This window comes from Podarcis muralis, chromosome 17 (genome assembly GCF_964188315.1).
Source record: "Podarcis muralis chromosome 17, rPodMur119.hap1.1, whole genome shotgun sequence".
Lineage (NCBI taxonomy): Eukaryota > Metazoa > Chordata > Lepidosauria > Squamata > Lacertidae > Podarcis > Podarcis muralis.
Genome location: NC_135671.1, coordinates 9856797 through 9879848, shown reverse-complemented (window position 1 = coordinate 9879848; position 23052 = coordinate 9856797). Strand labels below are relative to the sequence as shown.

The 23052-nt window shown below is 46.3% G+C and overlaps 1 protein-coding gene across 1 annotated transcript in view; it reads left to right on the top strand.

The window, feature by feature from the left end:
• CLCN1 (chloride voltage-gated channel 1) overlaps positions 1-22226 on the top strand; it is a 44366-nt gene extending 22140 nt beyond the window's left edge. The window contains exons 12-23 of the mRNA XM_077921058.1: positions 543-692; positions 4658-4727; positions 6062-6172; positions 6282-6495; positions 8033-8166; positions 11741-11958; positions 12266-12371; positions 14514-14599; positions 15255-15293; positions 17543-17647; positions 18708-18794; positions 19850-22226. Coding sequence (XP_077777184.1) covers positions 543-692; positions 4658-4727; positions 6062-6172; positions 6282-6495; positions 8033-8166; positions 11741-11958; positions 12266-12371; positions 14514-14599; positions 15255-15293; positions 17543-17647; positions 18708-18794; positions 19850-20266 — 1737 coding nt within the window. The 3' untranslated portion in view covers positions 20267-22226. The remainder of the gene's footprint in view (positions 1-542; positions 693-4657; positions 4728-6061; positions 6173-6281; positions 6496-8032; positions 8167-11740; positions 11959-12265; positions 12372-14513; positions 14600-15254; positions 15294-17542; positions 17648-18707; positions 18795-19849) is intronic.
• Positions 22227-23052: the final 826 nt, after the last annotated feature.

The following is a 23052-nucleotide window of genomic DNA, read 5'->3' as shown; positions in this document are numbered from 1 at the left end:
ACCTCTCGGCTGCATGAAGAGGTATTTATAAGAACAAACTGAACAGGAGGATGTCAAAGATAGAATTGTTTCTGAAAGTGCAGAAAGAGCCTCTGCAGTTCACATCCAGATATAAGCAGGGCTTTGTGTATGCCATGATTTCAGTGGAGTACAGAGACCTGCGGAGAGTGGTACTGGCGACAGAACCCAGCTTCCCAAGTCTCTCAGGTTTCATTAGGAAAGACAAAAACTCACGAGCCAATGCAGTATTTTCCTAGCTCTTAATGGCTGCGAAGATGTGCTTGAAAGTGTGCAGGCAATTTCTCATGAAACCTCAGAGGCGAGACGAAGCAAAATAAGGCCGGGCAAGCCTATTTGTTCAATTTGTATAACTTATGCAGATCACAAATATCAGTCCTTGCTGAATTTTGTTTTACCTCTTCACAAAGAGCCTCCACCCCCCACCCCCGGTTTCTCAGCACATAATACACACATTTCCAAACAGAATATTGTTCCCATTGTGGCGAAAGCCTAGTCCCTCATTGCCATGTCTCTCCTTGCAGCTGATGCCCAGAGAAGCCATTAGCAGCCTCTTTGATAACTTCACCTGGGTCAAGCATACAGGGGACCCCCAGATCCTGGGGAGATCTGCCGTCTGGATCCATCCCAAAGTCAGTGTGTTTGTCATCATTCTTCTCTTCTTCGTCATGAAGGTAGGGAGCCCACCCGACTGCGCTGAATTTGGATCGTTTCCTCCTAGTCCCTTGCAGCTATTTTCCCTTAGCGGGAGCAGCGAGCTATAAAGTCCTCAGAGAAACAGCTCATTATTTTCCAAGGCAATTGGTATGTTCTTTTGGACCAGGCCAACTGAAGAGGTTTTATTGGAGAGAGTTTAATGAAGTGGATGAGAAACCCTGATTCACCCCAGAACATTCAGGGATAATGGGGTTTTATTTCACATCAGCCACTTAGTCTGGAATAGGGATAATGTCTGTTCACTTAGCTGGTATGGACAATCCAGATAGTGTCATTGTCAAATAATTGCATCCCAGTGTGTTCTGTGATATCCTTCTGCCTTTTTTCCAGGCTCATTTTTTTCTTTTTAAAGTACAGTTGCAGTGCTAGCCTTATCGAGTATAGACTTGTCAAGTGCTATAGAAGATTTTCAGGCTATTACCCCTTTAATTAGTAGCTTTATTTTGGTAGCCCTTTATTTTAAAGTGGCCAATTAGTTGCTTCCTGTTCATTTGCAGCCATTGCCCTTTAATTACGGAAACTTTACTTACTCAATTAATCTTTTATCATAGCCATTCAAAAGAAAGTGGGAAGCCACTAATTAAAGGATGCGGGAGCGTAGCTGAACATAACTCATTTCTGATTATACATAAGGAGAACTTGCCCATATGGGATGGGGCATTCCGAGATTGTCATGGAGAATATATATAAAAAAGGTAAAGGACCTCTGACAGTTAAGTCCAGTCGCAAACGACTCTGGGGTTGCGGTGCTCATCTCGCTTTACTGCCGAGTGAGCCAATGTTTGTGCGCAGACAGTTTTTCCAGGTCATGTGGCCAGCATGACTAAACTGCTTCTGGTGAAACCAGAGCAGCGCACGGAAACGTTGTTTACCTTCCCGCCAGAGCTGTACCTATTTATCTACTTGCACTTTGACGTGCTTTTGAACCGCTAGGTTGGCAGGAGCAGGGACCGAGCAACAGGAGCTCGCCCCATTGCAGGGATTTGAACCGCCAACCTTCCGATCGGCAAGCCCAAGGCTCAGTAGTTTACACCACAGCGCCACCCACGTCCCCATGGAGAATATAGTCCAGTATAAAGTGCTGTGTATAATCACTAGGTTAATTCTGCTTCCATGTGGTTGTTGAAAAGCAATGCCTCAGGGGCACTAAGGGCCCCTGGTGTGGAAACAACCTGAATACAGTGTGTCCTTTACTGTATTCAATCTGTCCTGCAGCCAGAGTAGGGGAAGAAGATGGACGTGGTAGTTGGTGGGATGTGATCCTCCCTTTGGAATTGCAATAAAAGGTGCTATAGTGCAAATGAAATAAGTGGTTCAAAAGCTAAGGGGAACTATACTTCCTCACCCACGTGGTTGTGTTGGATGCACAAGCACACAAAACGCTATACCTCCAATTGTCTGGAAAATCAACCTTGAATCTACTCATAGCTTGCAGCAGAATTCCAATGATTAGGTTACTTAAGAGCTGCTCACCTGGCAGCAATGTTAAGTCTTCCTTGGAGCTGACATCTCTTTTATGTAGCACCAGGGGACCCTGCTTTTACATGGCTGGCAATAGCCATGAAGGCAGATATTCTGCGTAGTGTTCACGGAGAGTGTTTCAGGTTTTATTTGCCTTACTGGAGATTTATCAGCTGGCTCACAAGAATCATAGACATGGTCCGTCGCCTGATCTAACCTGCTGCTCAATGCGGGATGAAATTATACCATCCCTTCCAGTCTCTGCTAAAATATCTCTGAGAGAGCCTACTGTACCTCCTCCCAAGGCAATCATTCCACTGCTGATTCGCTCTTGGTGCCATGCTGCTTCTCTTGATATTTAGCCAAAACCTGTCTCCCTGCGAGTTCCAGTCATGCAGGAAAAGTCTGCTCCATCTTCTGGGTGGCAGAAAATAGCCTCTTGTGCTATAGCAAGTACTGAAGTTGAAAGTATCAAGCAATCTACACAATGAGCACCGATATAATTTTCCTACCTACACATATTAGGGAGGCTTACTGAATGAGACTGGCTTCATGCAGACTCAAAATTATTCCATGCGCCACAAAGTTCTCCTCTATGAATTTTAATGGTGAATACTCTCCATTAGGTGCACTGCATTTTGTACCGTCAACTAGAAATCACTTTGCTAGCATTAACCTAAATATGTCTCTTGGGCTGCTTGCAATTCTGTGAAGTCCTCCCTCCTCCATAGCTTAATGAAAGTCCTATAGGGAAAAAATGTAGTTACATGTTTCCTACTTCTGAGCAGTGGAAAATTCCGGGGGCAGTGCTTATGGGGTTTTGTTTAGATGAGAGTGAGCGAGCACAGAACCCTTAGGATGCCTTTGTAATATTTTATTTGTTTACAATTCCGCAACAGAGTATAAAGGTAAAGGTAAAGGTACCCCTGCCCGTACGGGCCAGTCTTGACAGACTCTAGGGTTGTGCGCCCATCTCACTCAAGAGGCCGGGGGCCAGCGCTGTCCACAGACACTTCCGGGTCACGTGGCCAGCGTGACATCGCTGCTCTGGCGAGCCAGAGCCGCACACGGAAACGCCGTTTACCTTCCTGCTAGTAAGCAGTCCCTATTTATCTACTTGCACCCGGGAGTGCTTTCGAACTGCTAGGTTGGCAGGCGCTGGGACCGAGCAATGGGAGCGCACCCCGCCGCGGGGATTCGAACCGCCGACCTTTCGATCGGCAAGCCCTAGGCGCTGAGGCTTTTACCCACAGCGCCACCCGCGTCCCTTAAACAGAGTATAAGAGGGGGCAAAAAGAACTGCTACTGCAGGCAGCTAATGCATTAACAATGTCACAGACTCCCAGAAAGCAAGGTTCAAAGAACTGTAGGTATAAACTCTTGACTCTCCCCTCCCACGCCCCATCATCCTCTTTCCAAAATTGAGCCTCCTCTATTTCTTTCCCTGCACCTCTGCACCAGCCCCAGGGTGGATATTCACACAGGGTGGGGTGGGGTGGGGGAGAAGAAATCAGGTGTCAACATGTGATACTTCCGGCAAGAGAGACCAGCTCAATGTTCTCAAAACAGCTAAAAAATTAACAAGCTTATTCTTTGTGTGCTCAAGCATCTTGAGAAGTAGAGACGTCACCTTGCCAACAAAGGTCCGTATAGTTAAAGACATGGTTTTCCCAGTAGTGATGTATGGAAGTGAGAGCTGGACCATAAAGAAGGCTGATCGCCAAATAATTGATGCTTTTGAATTCTGGTGCTGGAGGAGACTCTTGAGAGTCCCATGGACTGCAAGAAGATCAAACGCATCCATTCTTAAGGAAATCAGCCCTGAGTGCTCACTGGAAGGACAGATCCTGAAGCTGAGGCTCCAGTACTTTGGCCACCTCATGAGAAGAGAAGACTCCCTGGAGAAGACACTGATGCTGGGAAAGATGGAGGGCACAAGGAGAAGGGGACGACAGAGGACGAGATGGTTGGATAGTGTTTTCGAGGTTACCAGCATGAGTTTGACCAAACTGCGGGAAGTAGTGGAGGACAGAGATGCCTGGCGTGCTCTGGTCCATGGGGTCACGAAGAGTCGGACACGACTAAACGTCTAAACAACAACAACATAAACAGGTCTGCTTTTAGGGTGGCTGCTGTTTGCACAGAAGCACAAAATTCCGGAATACCTTTATGAACGTTTACTTCCTTTTTAACCAGACTGGACACTGAGACTGAGAAGGGACAGGGAATGTGGTAGTGATGAGCCAGGTTGACCATCCCTGTCCTGGGCAGTCAGCCACCCTAGGGGACGCGGCTGGGTTTCTTGAACTGCCCTTGTGGCTTTTATGCTCCCCCAACTCCTTTGCTCCTTCCCCACATCTGCCATCTTCTTGGTCCATCTCTGAGTAAGTTCAGTGGAGCTGTGAGAGATGCCCCACCAGTGCCATACACTAACTATTGCTGCCTATCCCCTCTGTTCTAGTTCTGGATGTCTGTCGTTGCCACTACCATGCCGATACCTTGCGGAGGCTTCATGCCTGTGTTTGTGCTGGGTGAGTTTCTGTATTTTCCTCAGAGGGGAATTTTTCAGAGGCTGGGATTGTGAGAGAGGGGGAGAACTGAACGAAGGTAGATCCACACCATGTGTTTAAAGCACCTCTGACACACGTGACACCCCCCCCCCCCCCAAAAAAAAAGAATGCTTGGAACTGTTACGTACTGAAGTTCTCACCCTGGGCCAGCAGGGGGTTACTGTAGATAGTTTGCACTCAGGTCCACATATGCAAATAAGGGATTGAAAGTGACGTTCAGTGATTGGATAGTTACAGAAAATGGTTACTGTTGCGTTCTAGTGGAGCTCTATATAAGCAGGCTGGCTGAACCCTTCAGTTCAGTTCTGTTCTGGCCTGTGGATAAACAAGAGCTGTTTGAAGAATCACTGTGTCGCCTGATATGTTCACCCACAACTTAACAGGAACTATAGTTGGTTAAAGGTGCTGGGAACTGTAGCTCTGTGAGGGGGAAACTATTCTTTAAAAGTGCCCTTGAATGTGCTTTAAATGTATGGTGTTGATCTGCTCAGAGATGCAAATTGACGTTGGATGGTGCTTCTTTGAAATGATTGGGACCCTGGTTCTCCTTCTGGTCCCCATTAGGGAATCCCTTGATATTTCAGCTCGTAGCCGGCTTCTGACTCCCGGCTCCTTCTCACTCTCTAGCTACTTCCTACAACTCACAAATGCTGGGCTGCACCACTCCTATTCATGTGGCTCCAACACAATACCTTCCTTCGTTAAGAAAACCTACTAGTGGTCAGAATAGGAAGATAGAAACGAAAAGTTAGCTCTTCCTTTGAGTATAGACTTATTGAGCCAAAGGAGCAGCAGTAAGCAGTAAGCTTATTGTTCTTCCTCTGCAGACATACAGTTTTAAAATTTAAAGTGTGGGTTAGTTTGCTCAAGCCCTGTGTGCATCTATTATATTACACAAGTATCAATTATGCCGCCTGCTAGCAAATCCTGAGGCAGAGTGGGATATTCAACACAGGACTTAGAAGATCATTCTGTCAGCTCAAGTCTTTCAGATGGAATGAGCTCTTTTCTTCTTCTGGGGTATTAGAGAACCACCCCCTGGCTGTTCTGGGGGTTTCCCTAATACCCCAGGGCTAATTTGTGGTGGTGGTGGGGAGGCACAGAGGGAGGAGAAGGAGGGAAAAGCTCAATAGTGCTCATGGAAGACCTTCTGCTAGTGGGACTCGTTAACTGCTCAATATTTTCTTGTACATTGTTAGCAGAACACACTTAGACACAGAACAGCTATGAAGGCAGGGAGGGGAAAGAATTTTTATTGATCTTGTATTAACCAGTGATCTCATGATGGCTTATAGGGGCTGCCTTTGGACGCCTGGTTGGTGAAATCATGGCCTGGTTTTTTCCTGATGGGATTGTCTTCGATGACATTGTTTACAAAATCTTACCTGGAGGTTATGCCGTGATTGGTAAGTCCACATCCCTTTTTCCTTAGGTTGAAATCTCAATCTAAGCTACAGATGGTCCATATGCTGCTAACTTGCCCGCTCTTTCTCCATGTCCTGTAATTGGGAAAAGGAGCCGCCGCTTTGACTGGTGCAGTGAGCCACACAGTGTCCACAGCAGTGATTTGCTTTGAGCTGACGGGTCAGATCTCCCACATCCTCCCCATGATGGTGGCCGTCATCCTTGCCAACATGGTGGCCCAGAGTTTGCAGCCAAGTCTCTACGACAGCATCATCCAAGTTAAGAAATTGCCCTATTTGCCGGACTTGGGATGGAATCAAATAAGGTATTATAATAATAAGAGGGGATGAGAGGGAGGGAATGGAGTCAAATGATGAGAAGGGGGTGTGAATGAGTCCACCCAGTGGTGTAGCATGGGTTGCATGTTGCCCAGGGCAGCGCAGAGCAGGGGAGGAAAACGGACAGGAGTATGCATGCGCATTCAGCTGCCTAACGGTGTCTGCATCACCCAGGAGATTGCAGCCGCAGTGATAAGAAGATTTGTTTACGTTGTCTGGAGAGGTCACTTCCTGGTTTGCTGGAGAAGTTACTTCCTCCGTTTTCAACGGAGCCCAGTGATGGAAGCACACAACTGTATTGAGGCAGTTCTGGGTGTTGAAATTTTGTGCCTGGGGCAACCACCCCTGTCCGAGCACTTTCCCCTTTTTGACCCACCCCTTTCCAAGGGAAATCCTGTTCTTTAGCAATAAAGGTAAAGGGACCCCTGACCATTAGGTCCAGTCGTGACCGACTCTGGGGTTGCAGCACTCATCTCGCTTTATTGGCCAAGGGAGCCGGCATACAGCTTCCAGGTCATGTGGCCAGCATGACTAAACCGCTTCTGGTGAACCAGAGCAGTGCACGGAAACGCAGGTTACCTTCCCGCCAGAGTGATACCTATGTATCTACTTGCACTTGATGTGCTTTTGAACTGCTAGGTTGGCAGGAGCAGGGACTGAGCAACGAGAGCTCAGCCCGTCACGGGGATTCGAACTGCCAACCTTCTGATCGGCAAGTCCTAGGCTCTGCGGTTTAACCCACAGCGCCACCCGTGTCCCTATTTAGCAATAACCCGCGTCGTCTATTTAGCAATAACCCACGTCGTCTATTTAGCAATAGAGCACACCAAATGGTGTTCTGGGGAAAACTCAATTTGCTGTTTGCTCCGATTGATGCTAAAGAGTGGTGTTCCCTGGGGGAGAGCAGCAGGACAAGAGGATAAGCCCACAGTCTGTTTCCTGCCTCTTGTCTGAGGCGAACCTCTCTGCATTGCTTCCATTTCTCTATGACCTTAACTCCTTTTCTTCCTGAAGCAAATAGCCTGCACCCAGGCTACCTCAAGGAATGCCCTTCTCCCATACAGGCTTTCCGGGGTTCTTCAGTCACCAGAAAGGGTCCTGCTCCAAGTGGCAGCAGCATTAAACTGGTGTGAGGCAGTGTTTTCTCAGAAGGGGGACCCCTCTTTGGGGAACTCCCTCCCTGGAAGCATTTGGCTAGCCTGCTTGATAGTCTGTTTCAAGAAGTCTCCTATATATAATTCTGGCAGACATTTGAAGTTATTTTAAGTGGAATTTCTCCTCCTATGGATTTTACTACCATTTTATCTCTCATAGTTATCTATCTATATTTTCATTGTCTGGATTTTACTACAATCTTATATGTAGCAGCTGCCCTGAGGATTCTTCAAGCAGAATACAGTTGCTGGTGGGTGGGCTGAGGGCTATTAACTAACTAGCTGACAAATTAGTTAATTAAGCCACCACCTCTTTTTTCTTTAACTTACTCATTTTCTTCCCTTCGATTTTAACTTCTGCCCACTTAAGCAAATACAATATCTTTGTGGAGGATATTATGGTGTGTGATGTGAAATTCATCTCCTCCAACTGCAAATACCGGGATGTGCAGGATGCTCTTGAGCACACCACTGTCAAGACCTTTCCTCTTGTGGATTCACCAGGTGAGATGGGCGAGGAACCAGACCCACTGATGAATTCAGAGGTAGCTCACATCCATCCCACCCCCCTGCCCCCCCAAAAAGTTTCCAAGCACTTTGGTGCTCAGCAAACCCTAAGAACTGAATTCCTGATCAGTTCCTTGGCATGATAACATATTGTTGGTGGGCAGAGGAAAACTCAGTTAGCACTAAGCCAAACTATCTGCATGGTTTCATTCTCACTTTTTGTTTAAACACAACTCTGGTTTTCATTGGATTATTATTTTTTGATCCCCTGTTAGTATTTTATTTATTTGGGGGGACATGGCCTGAAGAAGCCATGTGGTCTGATGAAATGAATTCTTGGTTCAACCCTTTGTTTACCAATAAACATCTGTCTTGTCTCTTTATATGTGTTTCCTGTAGACAAATAATATCTAGTTTTTGTTAAAGTACGTGCTATTTTGTTTCTCTTTGCTTTTAATATTCAAACCATTTACGTTCCATGATAGTACTTTCAAATCCATCCTTTCTCCTTCTCTTTACTCTTCCCCTACCCTCCTCCTATATTCTAACTTTAACTTTTTAACCTCTTTGCTTTTATAACTTCTTCTCCTCTTATCCCTCCCTCCCTCCTTCTCCCTTCCTCCTTACTTCCTCCTTTCTCTGCCTATCTCCTCTCCTTCTGCACTTTCTTCTCTTTCACCCTCTTCCAGCTCTTCCTTTTGATGTTCTGCTAATTCTCCAAAGTCTTTTCTGTATTTCCTCATGAAGGCTTTCCCAAGCTAGTCCTAGAGGGCCAAGACTTTCCCAAGTCTAGTTTGTAGGTTCTATGCCTCCAGGGTGAAACTGTCTTGAAAATAATCTACGTGCATTTCCTGGTCTTGAAACGGTAAAAATCCCACCAGAACTGGTCTCAGGTTTACTAAAAAAAAAAAAAAAAAAAAACCAACCCTGAACACCTGCCCAATAATAAGTCATGTGAATGCCTTTGTCACTTCTGATGCCTTGTACAATTCTGTGAGTTATGACTGGTGGAGAGGGTTGAGGAATCTGCTCAGAGAACTTGGCAGGAGAAGAGGGAAACGGCAACAGAAGGCATGAACAGCAGGAATTGGCCACCAACCACTTGGCTTGATGGACCGGTGCTTTCTGTGGGAGAGGAGGCTTCAACAGGCTGGTGTCAGATACAGAGTGGGCTCAACTGCTGCTGCTCTGTGTGAAAACCTCATACTGTTTGTGAAGAGGGAGGAGGCACAGGAGAAAGACGAGTATATTTCTAGAGGGACAGCAGTGTGGTTAGGCATGTGTTTGAGAGCTAGGATGAGAGCCAGAAGCAGGTTGTTTGGCTGCAACGAGCTCTGACTAAGAAAACCAGGACCTTGCAGAATTTGCCAAGTGGAAAATTATACCACCACATACTGGCTCCGGACCAAAGATTTAAATAACCTTGGGCGCCACCTTTTCCTATCCAAAACGGCTTTGATTCTGTCAGGTCTCTAGGACAGCGTTTTCCAAATGTTCTACCTTCAGAGAAATGTTCTACCTTCAGAGAACACTTTCTGCATCCAAGGGACTCCAGAAGTTTGCAGAGAGCATTCTGGGCATGTTCTATGCAATACAGTTGCATTCTTTTGCAGGAAACTGGCCAGAGCCCTGTTGAGTCTTACATTTTATCCCACATGAATGGAGAATGGGCCCAAGAGGTCTAGAATGCAACTAACGCTTCTCTGACACCACATATTGCAAAGGATGAAACCTAGTAAAGATAGGGAAGTTGTCTTTTATGAAAACATGTCTACTATTCCTGGTTTTCTCATCGAGGAGCCAAATATAAGCTTCCAAGAGACACTAGAGCTCCCCTGAACACAGTTTTCTTTTATCAAAAAGACTAGTGTTCTAGAACTTGCGGAGATAGTCACCCTCCTTGAAGGTATTCCTAGAGATACTAAGTGGACACTTCTCTACCTTTGAGCCTACATAGAACTGGCCTGTTGTGGAGGGTGGGTGGGTGGACCCTCAGCCTTTAGAGCAGTAGCAGCCAACATTGAGCTCTCCCCATGTTTGACTAAAGTTTTCACTATCCCTCGTTGTATTTGGTGGGACTGATCAGACTGGCAGTTTGACCATGCTGGCAATCTCTACTTCAGTGGCACCTTGTTTGCTGCATAACTAGAGCCTGGTTCTTGGTCTTTCTAGACAAAATGCATGTCAGGACCCATGGATCATTCTAGAGAGACCTTGTCTTCCTCATATGGGTTTGATGGCAGCGGCGGAGGAAGCCACTTGGGAGCCTGGGGCGGTGTGCCCAGGTGCGGCATGAGCCGCCCATAGGGGTGGGGCGCACCGCAGGGCCCCCAGAGTCTGCCTGCCTCCTCCCACTCAGACACCCTAAAGCTGGGGGGGGGGGAAGGCAGCAGACAGACTGTTTGGGCAGCGCGGGGCCTGCGCACAACCAAGCCACCACGTCTCTCCCAGGAGAGATGTGTGGCTCGGGCACGCTGCAGCCCCGCAGTGAGTGCTGCCTGGCATTTTGTCACTCCCCTCAGTGGTGACACCCAGGGCAGTGGTGCACCCACCTTCCTCCACCCCTGTTTGACAGTCCAGTTGACTCAGCAGCCCACTTGGGGCCTTCCTCTTTTGATAATCCCTGTGGTTTAGACAACTAGCTCCCAGGCCACATGTTAGCTGGGCTGGATCTGTACTGATTAAAAAAACGCTATAGAAGAAAAATGCTATAAAAGTTCTCCAATGCAAAATTCCATTGGTGATGGATCACTGCTCTACAGAGCCATCTGGTGTACATGTTTATAACATAGTTATAATGATATAATTGACAAGTGTAGCTGAGTCAGAACTTTCTACCATATGCGGTGGATATGTAGGAAAATACAGGTATTCTGGGAGAGTATCCATGCAGAACTGCAAAAAATGCTAAAGATCCCTTTCAATAAAAAACCAGAGGCCTACCTCATGGGAATAACAGATTTGGATATTCCGCAAAAGAGGAACGGTATCTTTTTATATGCGACGGCGGCAGCAAGAGTTCTGATTGTGGCAAAATGGAAGAGTAATGAAATCCCCTCTATACAAGATTGGATCCAAAAGCTGACAGAATATGCCGAATTAAATGATCTATCAGAAAAATATAAAGAATAAATCAAAACAGGAATTTGTTTCAAAATGGTAGGTTTTCAAAGAATATTTGAAAAATAAATATAGTAGTGTAAATTCTGTTGCGGCATTCGAGGAACTTCAGTAATAGTTGCAAGGTAGATATAAGAAATTAGATATATTAAGAAAAAGTTCAATTATGATAAAAGTGTGTATTGGCAATAAGAAATATGGAATAGACGGGAGGTTGGGTCCTTAGTGTTAAGACCAATATATGTTTTATTGTTTGTTAAGAAAATTATGTGTCTATGGTTATTCTTGTGTGTAATTTGGTATTTGTGTTGTTGTTGTTTTCTTGCTGTATCAATAAAAAACAAAAAAAAATAAAAAATTAAAAAAGACAAGTGTAGCTGAGTCCCTGGGAAAAGGGAAGAAAGCCCTCCTTGGCCTTACTTGCTTTCGTTCTTTCCCTCTCCTCCTGTAGAGTCCATGATCCTGCTGGGCTCTGTGGAGAGGCCAGAGCTCCAGGCCCTTCTGCTCAGACACCTCAGCCCTGAGCGCCGTCTGCGCTTGGCCAGGGAAACACAGCAGCAGAAACTGGCCGAGACACCGTATGACGGGCACAGGTGGAAGCACGAATCATTTGCTTTTGTGGATGAGGATGAGGATGAAGAAGAGAAGCCTGAGGTAGTGAAGGAAAAGGTGAGGAACTGAGCCAAGGAGGCGAGTGAAAGAAGGAGCAGGAGTGGGAAGAAGGGAAGGGGGAGAAAACAAGTGTAGCATTGTTATAAGAAAATGAGATTTGGACCTGGAATTCTCTGGTTAAAATCTCACCTGTTGAGAATTCACTCATTCGACATCAGTCCTACTTTGTAATGTATGTTTGGAGAGATTAATGCAGAGATCGCTGCAATAATGTAGCCAAAGAATATTTGGGAAAGTTGCAAAATAGATGAAAAATATTTAAAGTTAAATCCTGGTCCTTGTTTTGCTCACCTTTCTCCTGCAGCTTCCACAACAGCCTGCTTTCACCAGCAGTTTCTCAGAACCACCCAATGGCCCAGTGGCTCCTCACAAGCCGTTGCCAGAGTCACCAACCCCTCAGGAAGCTCCAGGTACAGAAATACATAACCTGTTGTCTTGGGGTGGGACAGAAGAGTGTAAGAGGAGTGTGCTGGATGAGGCCAGTGGCCCACCTGGTCCAGCATCCTGTTCTCACAGGGACCAACCAGATAGCTATGGGAAACCAAGCAAGCCAGACCCAAGGACAAGAGCACTCTCCCCTTCTGTGGTTTTCAGCAACTGGTATTGCTGCATGACTTTGTCTACCGTATTTTTCGCTCTACAGGGCGCACCTGACCATAGGGCGCACCTAGTTTTCAGAGGGGGAAATCAAGGGGAAGAAAATGATCCCCCCATCTCACACAGCCTGTGCACTTCTCCCAGACCTCCTTCCTGCTATTGTGGGAGGTGGGTGAATTCCCCCATCTCCCGCAAAAGCCCACAGGAGGGAGAAGGGACTGACTCGGCCAGTCAGTCCCTTCTCCCTCCTTGGGGAAAAGCCCCCAAGAGCGGTGCACTCTTCAAAGGCTGCGCTGCTCCTGCAGGCTTTTTCAGGAGGTGGGGGAATTCCCCCATCTCCCCCCAAAGCCCACAGGAGCCGCACACCCTTTAAAGAGCATGCAGCTCCTTCAGGCTTTTCGACTGAGCTTGTGGGGCTGGCGGGGGGGGGGGAGTGCTGCTTTCCCCCACCGCCAGCCTCAAAGACCAGACTCTCCTGGCTTCAGCGAAAGCAACGTGAAGCCTCCGTAGCGCAGGCTTCGGAGGCTTCGCGTTGCTATCGCTGAAGCCAGGGAGCCTGCATTCGCTCCATAGGACACACACACATTTCCCCTTCATTTTTGGAGGGGAAAAAGTGCGTCCTATAGAGCGAAAAATACGGTAATCTTCTTTTAAAGCCATCAAAGCTGGTGGCCATCCCAGTCAGCACTTGGAAGCTTGACTGCCCTTGCCCATCTGTTCTGTGGGAAACGGGAGGGGAATAGAGACCGCACGTGTGTTGCTACAGAGTGGATCACGAGTCCCGTCATCAACTCATCTTTCCTCACTTGGAGGAAAACAGGAGTGAAGATACAGGAAGCCCCATAGCTTGGTCACCTCTGCTGCCAAGGCTTCCCTTCATGCTGCTATGTGATTCAGTTTCACAAATTCAGTCATGTTGCTTCCTATCCTCTTTCTTTGATAATCCCTGTGGTTTAGACAACTAGCTGCCAGGCCACATGTTTGCTGGGCTGGATCTGTACTGATAAAAAAAACACACGCTATGGGGGGGAAAGCGCTATAAAAGCTCTCAATGCAAAATTCCTTTGGTGACGGATCACTGCTCTACAGAGCCATCTGGTGTATATGTTTATAACATAGTTATAATGATATAATTGACAAGTGTAGCTGAGTCCCTGGGAAAAGGGAAGAAAGCCCTACTTGGCCTTACCCCCTTTCTTAGCTGAGGTGTTATGGAAATTCCATCCCAGTTTCTGGTCCCGTCATCGCCCTGAATAAATCCCTGGCTGTGCCTCATCATTTGCCCTTCAAAACTCATGCCTTCCAGCAATTCCCCCCCCCCCATCCCACTTGATCACGTATACTGGTTTACCGCTTGATGCCTGAAGCACCAGGTGGTCGCTTGCATGTGTGGATGAGCCGCCATAGATGAAGCATTGCAAAGCGCATTTATGCGACCGCACATCAACTCCAAGCACAACGCTTTTCACAAATTCAGTTTTGTGAGCCACCAGGTGTTGAATCATCAGGGGATGTTCACCCTTGGGCGAACAAGCCTTTATTGTCCTACTGTAGGGAACATCTGACAGAAATAAAAGAGAATTGGCCAAGCTGTCTCCAGTTAGCATTCAGTAACTGTGTACATTTGTTTGTTGGTCTAGATCAGGGGTAGGCAACCTAAGGCCCAGGGGCCGGATGCGGCCCAATTGCCTTCTGAATCCGGCCCACAGACGGTCTGTGAATCAGTGTGTTTTTACATGAGTAAAACGTGTGCTTTTATTTAAAATGCATCTCTGGGTTATTTGTGGGGCATAGGAATTCGTTCATATTTTCCCCCAAAATATAGTCTGGCCCACCACATGGTCTGAGGGACGGTGGACCGGCCCACGGCTGAAAAAGGTTGCTGACCCCTGGTGTAGATTATAGAGTAGGTGGGGGGAACCACACATTCCTTCCTCTGGTCTTACTTCCCACAGGACGGAGATTCTGGCGCTTAAGGAGACTGATGCGGTACCTCCTATGCCTTTACCACCCTCCACATCAGCAAGAGATGGCTGAGCAGGTGAGGAGGCCTTTGTGCCTGACTGGAAAGCAGGGGCTGCTGGCTTCTAAGACAGGAGCATTTGTTGGGTTGAAAATGGAGAAGTAATGTAATGTAATGAGAGAGATGACACCTCAAAATGACGAACTGGTTGGTCCAGGAGTGTGACCAAAATGGCAGTGGGCGGGGGAGCCTTTTAAAACATTTGATTGACATAAAACTGCCTTTTGGTCCCTATCGTGTTTCTTCTGTTTTGCTTTTGTACTATTGGATTGCAGACAGTTTCACCTCACAGGTACTGTATATAATTTACATTTTGGGCTTTATAACCGCAGCCGTCTGTCTATGTTGGAGCCTTTGTGCTGTTATATCCAGGTGGGTGGGACAGGCACTATTTATTTGTTTGTTATGTCATAAAATAAAAAAGAAAGTAACAATAAAACGATCAGTAAAAACATTGAAAACATTTTTTTTAAAAAATTAAATCCTTGATGACCTAAAACCGGATTAAAACTCACATCAACACTCTACATATTTGTACTGTATAAAGAAAATGAATAAAAATAAGAAAACCCTGAGGCTTATTAAGGAAGATACTGCATTTCTCCTATCCTGAGAATCTGATGTGTATTCAATACTTGATCTAATCTTGGGATTTATTTTCTGTTCCCACCAGGAGTCCCCAGAGTTTGAAGACCCAATGAAGCCAGAAGAGGTATGTTTAGAAGCATAAGAGAGGGGCAGAGGGGTGGGGGGAACTGACCAGGCTGCCATCCCCATGTCAGGAGATGCCATGGACCAGTCATGGGATTGCTTTGGAAAGAAATCGCAAGATTTGCCCCCTTTCTCAGTTGGCAAGAAGTTGGGGGGTTTTGTGCTTTACATAGCAATGAACAGTAAGCAGCTCCCTGTCCCAGGTAGCTTACAATCTAAAATTTAACCTAGAGGGAGGAAGATGGAGGAAAAAGAAGGAGGACACATATATGCATTCAGGTCAGCTACACATATTGAAGCTTCTGCTCTGCCTCTAAAGCAGAATTCTTTGAGGCGGGAAATGTGTTTTAAAGGCAAACTGCGTAAATGATGGAAAACACTACAATGGCAAAGTTAACTGAAAGACTTCGAGATAAGGACAATGGAGACTTTAAGAAAGATTGGGAACCATTTATGTTACACCTATGGAAACAATGCGGTGAAATGGAGTCACTAGTAGATTTTGATTAAACACTTACAATTACCAAAATAGATACAGAAAATACAACAACAACAACAACAACAACAACAACAACAACAACAACAACAACAACAATTTATTATTTATACCCCGCCCATCTGGCTGGGTTTCTCCAGCCACTGTGGGCGGCTTCCAACAGAATATTAAAATACAATAACCTATTAAAGCTTCCCTAATAACAATGATGTTAAAATATCAAGGGGACAATAATAACTATTTTAAAGACTTTAAAAGTTAGAATACCAAACATGCAGGAGAAATTAATATGTAAGAAACAAACAAACAAACAAACAAACAAACAAACAAACAATCAGAAGAGGGAGTTGAGGGAAGTCACGAGGGGTGGGGGAGATTTGGGAATAGTATTTTTTCTTTTCTGTTATGTGAATGTTACATTGATGATAAAATTATGTAACATTTAATAAAAAATATTAAAAATAAAATAAAAAGGTAAATTGCGAACGCAGCCCCAGATGTGAACTAAGAGAACTGTCTCAGATATTTTTGGGTGAGTGGATTCTAAGAGAGATTGTCAGCAAGGTTTAGGGAGACAGATCCTTTCAAAATTAATTTGCAAAAAAGGAAATGAAACTATTTTAATCTGTGTTGCTTCTTATACCCCATCAGTCCCACTTAGCCCATGAACAGGATTGCAGCCTAGAACATTAACTCTTTGTTAGTGTGCCAATAATGTCCTAAGAGAAGGGTCTATAACAAATCAAACCAAATCTTTATTATGGTCATAGACCAGCTTAGGGTCTATAACTTCTCTCATTATTTGCTGAAGTGGCATATTGGTGAGGACACAAGGTCTAAATTCCTACTTTAATTTCTAGTCTGACCCAGGACAAACTTGAGCTGTGTACACACTATACCTTCAAAGAACATTTCCCCCCTCAAAAGAATTCTGGTGGGAACTGTAGTCCATCCCTCATAGAGCTGCAATTCCCAGTAATCCATAACAAATTGCAGTGCTCAGAATTCAAGGCAGGAAGAGTGCTTCAGATATGAAACTTATTAGTTTAAGTGAAGACGCTCTTAAGGCAAATCTTTAAAAATGTAGTATAAGCACCGACAACTGGGAAACACTGGCCTGAGAGCGCTCCAACTGGAGAACAGCCTTTACCAAAGGTGTCATGGGCTTTGAAGACACTCGAACTCAGGACAAAAGGGAGAAACATGCTAAGAGGAAGGCACACTTGGCAAACCCTTACCATGATCAACTCCCACCCGGAAACCTGTGTCCCCACTGTGGAAGGACGTGTGGATCCAAAATTGGCCTCCACAGTCACTTACAGACTCACTGTTAAGACCGTGTTTATGGAAGGCAATTTTACTCGGCTATGAGTGATCTTCAAAGAAGAATTAGTTTCAGTAGGGGATGAGGAATTATGAGTTAAACCCATAGACTTTATGGAAACGGTCGGCTGGGAAGAGGGGAAGTTGTTTTAACAAGGAGTTCCAAGCACAACAGACAACAAAGGCGAAAGGGGTAGGAGAGACTTGCAAGGAAGGCAGGAAATAAGGAGAACTTAATCCCGGTTAGAAATGGCTTCAGGCAGGCTTCCAGGGCACTAAGTGCAGGAAAAGTTGATTAAGGAACCTGCCTGAAATGGCCCAAGGAAGGTAGAACATATATGGTCTACGGGATATGGCTGGTGGGAACAGCAGCAGCCTTGGAAAAGATAGGAGTGCAACCTCTGTGTGTGAATGCATCTTTCCTGTGTCAGATAGAAGCTTGGGAGCAGGAGGAGCTAGAGAAAAACGTGTGCTTCAACAGCTGCCGCATAGACCCCTCGCCCTTTCAGCTGGTGGAGAGGACATCCCTGCACAAGGTGAGTGTCGCTGCCCTGTCCCTTTCCGTCTTCCACCGCCATCTTTGGCCAGCCCCCACAGTCCCCAGCCCTCCTCTTGCTTTCCAATCTTGTCTACTTTTTTTAACGACTCTTGGTCAAAACTGTATTTCATAATCACTTTTTCACATATGCAAGAGGCAAACAGCCAAAGACAGAACTCTCAGACCTTCCTGCTGTAGGGCCTATGCCACGATTTTACAGACACAAAGCCACGCCTCCATGCCTCATCAGTTATCCTCCCTCTCCACCTCCCCTGGAATGCACAGCCATTCCTGACCATAAGCTGGACAACTTGTGATTCCCAAGTCGAGCACAGCCATCATCAACCATCTACTGTGAGCTGCCAGGTATTTGAGAACTTTAGGGTTATCTTTAGTTTCAGGTGAGCTCCATAAACAAGAGGTTCGTTCAGTGCTGTTTTTCTAGAAAAATAGGTGCTGGAACTCACCATGAACGCCTCTCTCTTTCTCATAGAATGGCAATGGCACCCACCTGAGAGTTCCAATGAGTTCCACCTGAAAAAAGCCCTGGGTTTGTTGAAACTTTGGTGGGTCACCCAACTTGTGTGGTGCCATTTGTCTGCTTGCCTGGAATTATGGGGGAGGTGGGGCAGAAACAAAAGGTTCTCAAGCCCCTGACAAGCCAACACCTGGCAGTGACCTGGGTTGAGCTTGGAGGGTCACATGTAGTACAGAACTGCTCATCAGATTCATTCAGACAAAAACATAACCTGTAATTCAGTTTCTGTAGTTATGGTTCTTATGCTACATTAATTTCAGTATGTTATACTTAATACCAGCTGACTTGCCACAATTTCTTCTCAACACCAACAAAACATTACAGTAGGTGGGATCTGCACCATTAATGGTTCAGGTCCAAGCACAAAGATTTCATCTCTTGGCTTTGCTGAATTTTCTCTTCTTGACTTGGGTGCAACAAAATCCACCATGTCCGCTTCAGATTCTCCATGAATCTACAATGACCGGCCTGTTTCTCTTTTCTCACTGATAGAAACTGCCTTATCTCTCCCCTCTCACAGACACACACCTTGTTTTCATTGCTGGGACTCAGCCATGCCTATGTAACCAGTATGGGGAAGCTGAGAGGTGTGATTGCCCTGGAAGAGGTAAATTTAACTTTGCTACCTTTGTATTCCTTTGATCAGTCTCAGATAGTCATTGCATTGTCCAATGCCAGTTGGCTCTTGCCTAGAGGAGTAAAAGATTCAGCCACTACGATTCAAGGCAGACAAATAGTTTTAAAGAGAGGTATGATCAAGGCAGTCTTGCCATGTTCATACATTAACACTGGTTTTATCCAGCGCTATTTTTCTAGAAAAAGAGGTGCCAGAACTCAGTTCCAGCGAGTTCCTGCTGGTTTTATCTCACAGCTGCCCCACTAGTGGGATGTTAGCTTAGTGATGGTGCTGATGATTGCTTATTAAAGGCTTCTAGGCCCCGCATGTAGGGGCGCGGGTGATGCTGTGGTCTAAACCCCTGAGCCTCTCGGGCTTGCTGATCCGAAGGTTGGCGGTTCAAATCCCCGCAACGGGGTGAGCTCCTGTTGCTCGGTCCCAGCTCCTACCAACCTAGCAGTTCGAAAGCACGCCAAAAAGTAGATAAATAGGTACCACTCTGGTGGGAAGGTAAACAGCGTTTGCATGCGCTGCTCTGGTTTCGGTGTTCCATTGCGCCAGAAGCGGCTTAGTCATGCTGGCCACATGACCCAGGAAAACTGTCTGCGGATAAACGCCTGCTCCCTCGGCCTATAAAGTGAGATGAGTGCCGCAACCCCAGAGTCGTCTGCGACTGGACTTAACTGTCAGGGGTCCTTTAACCTTTACCTTTAGGCCCTGCCTAGAATTGTCATTGTCAGGGTTCCCTGGGATGACGCAAGGTCTGCTCAAACCACTACTATCTGTGGTGCAGATATGGCCAAGTATTTCTATTGAGATTCCACAAATTGAGACCCAGCATCCTGTGCATGGATATTTTCTGATCTTTTGATTCGAGATGGACTCATTTATAGCCATACCCACCTCCACCTGCCAAGGAGGAGCCAGGCACTCAGTGAATGTTGGAGATTTCCAGGTCCTTCAGAACTGTAGACTTGTTTATTTGGTGGTGTTCATTCCCTCTCTGTAACTCTCAGCTCTGTTCATTCCCTCTCTGTAACTCTCAGCTCCAGAAAGCGATTGAGGGCACCACAAGCTCTGGTGTTCGCCTTCGTCCTCCCCTGGCCAGCTTCCGTGACACTACCCAGACGGCGGGTGGCAAGGAGCAGGCCAAGTGGACTGCACAGATGTGGAGCAAGCACGACAGTGATGCAGCGGCGGCAGCGGCAGCGGCAGCTCCCAGCAGTACCGCAGTAGACTCAGGGACAGAGAGCCCGGTGGCCCCTGGCTCTCCCTTCCCGCCACCCTCTCCCACCCCCAGTGGAGGGAAGGCGGTGGTGCGCTCTGCCTCAGTGGCTGATATGGAACTGGAGGAACTGGAGCTTTCTGGCCCAGCTGCTGAGAACATCTCAGGCATCCTGAAGGACCTCAACCTACGCCCCACAGACGTGTCTGAGGATGACGACGACGACGTGCCACTATAATTGAACAGAGGAGGCACCCGTCTTGCCCCTTCACCCAAGCTACTCCTGCCATACTTGCGCTTCAAGGAAAGGCCTGTGGGCAGCTTCTCTGGCACTAATGGATGGTAATTCGCACTGGAGAGCCTTGGCTACGTGGGCTGACTCTTCCTTCTGCCACTATCAATGGGGTGGGGTGTACTTTGATTACCATGCTGTGTTAGGCATTCCATAGGGCTCCATCCCCTGTGGAGAGATGGTCATGGCAGGCTGTGCAGAAACTTCTCTTTAGACTCAATGACATGGCCACCAACATTTTCCTCGCCTTGCTTGATGAAATACTTAGCTTAGAGAGGAAGTAGACAAAGGATTTAACCCAGACTGGCTGTGGAAAGAATGCAACCCAGGTTGTCAACAGGCCCATATGTGGAGAATTTATGCGGTGGTGCCCTCCCCTTCGTGCTCCCGGAGTGAAACTGTCTCGTCTTTACCACTTGCACATCTCAGAAGCTCCTCTCCTGAGAATTGCAGCTTTGTTGTTTTTTGCTGCTTTTCCGGACCCATCCTTGTCCAATGTTCCCATCCCAAAATCACAACATTTTCCCAATATATCCCACTCAAGGGTATGGCTCAGGTCAGGATATGTTATGGAATTTAAAGGCCAAGCTCAGTATGTATAAAGAAGAGTATCTCTGCCCCACCCGCTAGAGAAAAAGAAGGCAGCAGTAAGAAGGCAGAGACCCAGTGTGATGTAGTGGTTAAGAGCGGTAGTCTCGTAATCTGGGGAACCGGGTTCGCTTGCCTGCTCCTCCACATGCAGCTGCTGGGTGACCTTGGGCCAGTCACACTTCTTTGAAGTCTCTCAGCCCCACTCACCTCACAGAGTGTTTGTTGTGGGGGAGGAAGGGAAAGGAGATTGTTAGCCGCTTTGAGACTCCTTAAAGGGAGTGAAAGGCGGGATATCAAATTCAAACTCTTCTTCTTCTTCAGCCTGATCACTTGTTTTGTATATTTCTTAGAGATGTGAAAATTAAATGAAGGAAAGACTCAGTGCCCTGACTCACTGTAGGAAATGTAACACAACCAGGGCTCTGTTTTGCAGAAGTATTTTAAAATCCTGCTTTGGGTTGCTGAGCGGGAAGAAGGGGAATTAATCTGGCTCCCTGAAACCCAATAAATTAGTGCCCCCACCTCAACCCCAGAAAATCTATTAATAAAAACAAATTCAGCCACCACCACCACATCTGCCGGATTAGAGAAATGAGCATATGCGCAGCGCATTGCTCCCATATAGCTTCCCACCCAGCTAGGGAGACCTATGCCTTCTCTGGCAAACATAAGGGCTGCAGCTTTATCTGAAGGCTGTAAGAAAATGATAAACCAGAAAGGGTTTTCTGATCATTAGCGAGGCAAAAGTTTGAGCAAGGTAGCACATAGTCTTAAACAGGTTTGTTTTTTACGTTTTTATCATGACCTGATGGACACTTATGCAAAGCAGTTGTCTTAATCACTAAAATTCCTGTGAAGAAACGTATGTGACAAGAGGCGGCAAGTGGAGGAAGAAACAGTTGCTGCTTCTGTGAGCACATCTCTATTACAGTTGCCTATAGGCTTTCTACCAGTTTAACAGCCATGGCTTCTCCCCAAAACTTAAAGTTTGGCAAAGGTGCTGAACATTCTATTATGAACAATCTGCAATGACATTTCCTGGGAGAGAATGACGGCTGACCCTGTTTTAAGTGGGTAGTATGTAAAAGAGAGGAAAATGCCTGTCTTTTGAGCTAGCCATTACAAACACAGTTTTGTCCTCCCCGAAGTCTTAGCTGTGTCTTCCAATCCTGCACTCCAGTTCCCTCGCTGCTCAATTAGGATGGGTGAATCAGTCCATTTTGGTTTCTTTCGGTTCCTCCTTTTTCCTGCGCTAATTTCAGTTCACCACATCAGTTTCTTTCTTTTTTAAGAATAAAGCCCTCGTTAAAATTCATCAACACTTTAGAGCCAATTTCTAATACACACCTTTTTGTATGCAATTTTCCCTAATGCAATGCGTTTTGTATGTTAGGGTTAGCATTTTTGTGCACTCTTCTACACCAGCATATGCTCTCTGTGCAACGTCAAAATCTGGCACCTTCTATTGGACTTCGCAGCTGCGGCACCCCAAAAGCTCTAAACCTGAACTGGTTGTGCTCCCCTAGATCAGCTTTTGCTCAACCCCCAAATGCCTCCACACAGCTTCGCCAAAGCTCCTCAGCCACTGTCTGTGAAGTGGTCTCAGTTATTCTTGCTCCTACTCCTGGGCAAGCCTTGGCTTACCAGAGAGGAGGATCTGCACTGGCATTTCTTGCACATGCAGGGGAATACCACCTGGAGGAGTAAACTGCCTGTCCTGCTTATGTGAAATTGATGGCATGCAATGTTTACCGTTTTTAGAATTCTCCAGCCCTCTTGGACAGTTCCATGGGGAAATAAAAACAAAGTTATTGCAAGCAGAAATCACCAGCCCGAAAGCCGTCTCATACACATGGAGAAAACACTGGAAAGGACATTTATGAATACACTCATGTGATGGTAGTTTCTTAGGCTCAGAAATGGCACATTTGGGTGTGCGTGGGCATGTTTTCAACAGCTGTTGGCTACTTGGAAATTCAGTAACCGCCAGGAAACAAATCACCTACTGAGTTTGTCTGCCATGCCGTTTTAGGAGCCCTTCTGGGGAAAGATGGTGGCAATCCTGTCTGTGCTGGGTTTGGTAGCTAAGCTTGACATCAGGTGTCTACCTACCCCAACTCCATCAGAACTATTTTGGACAG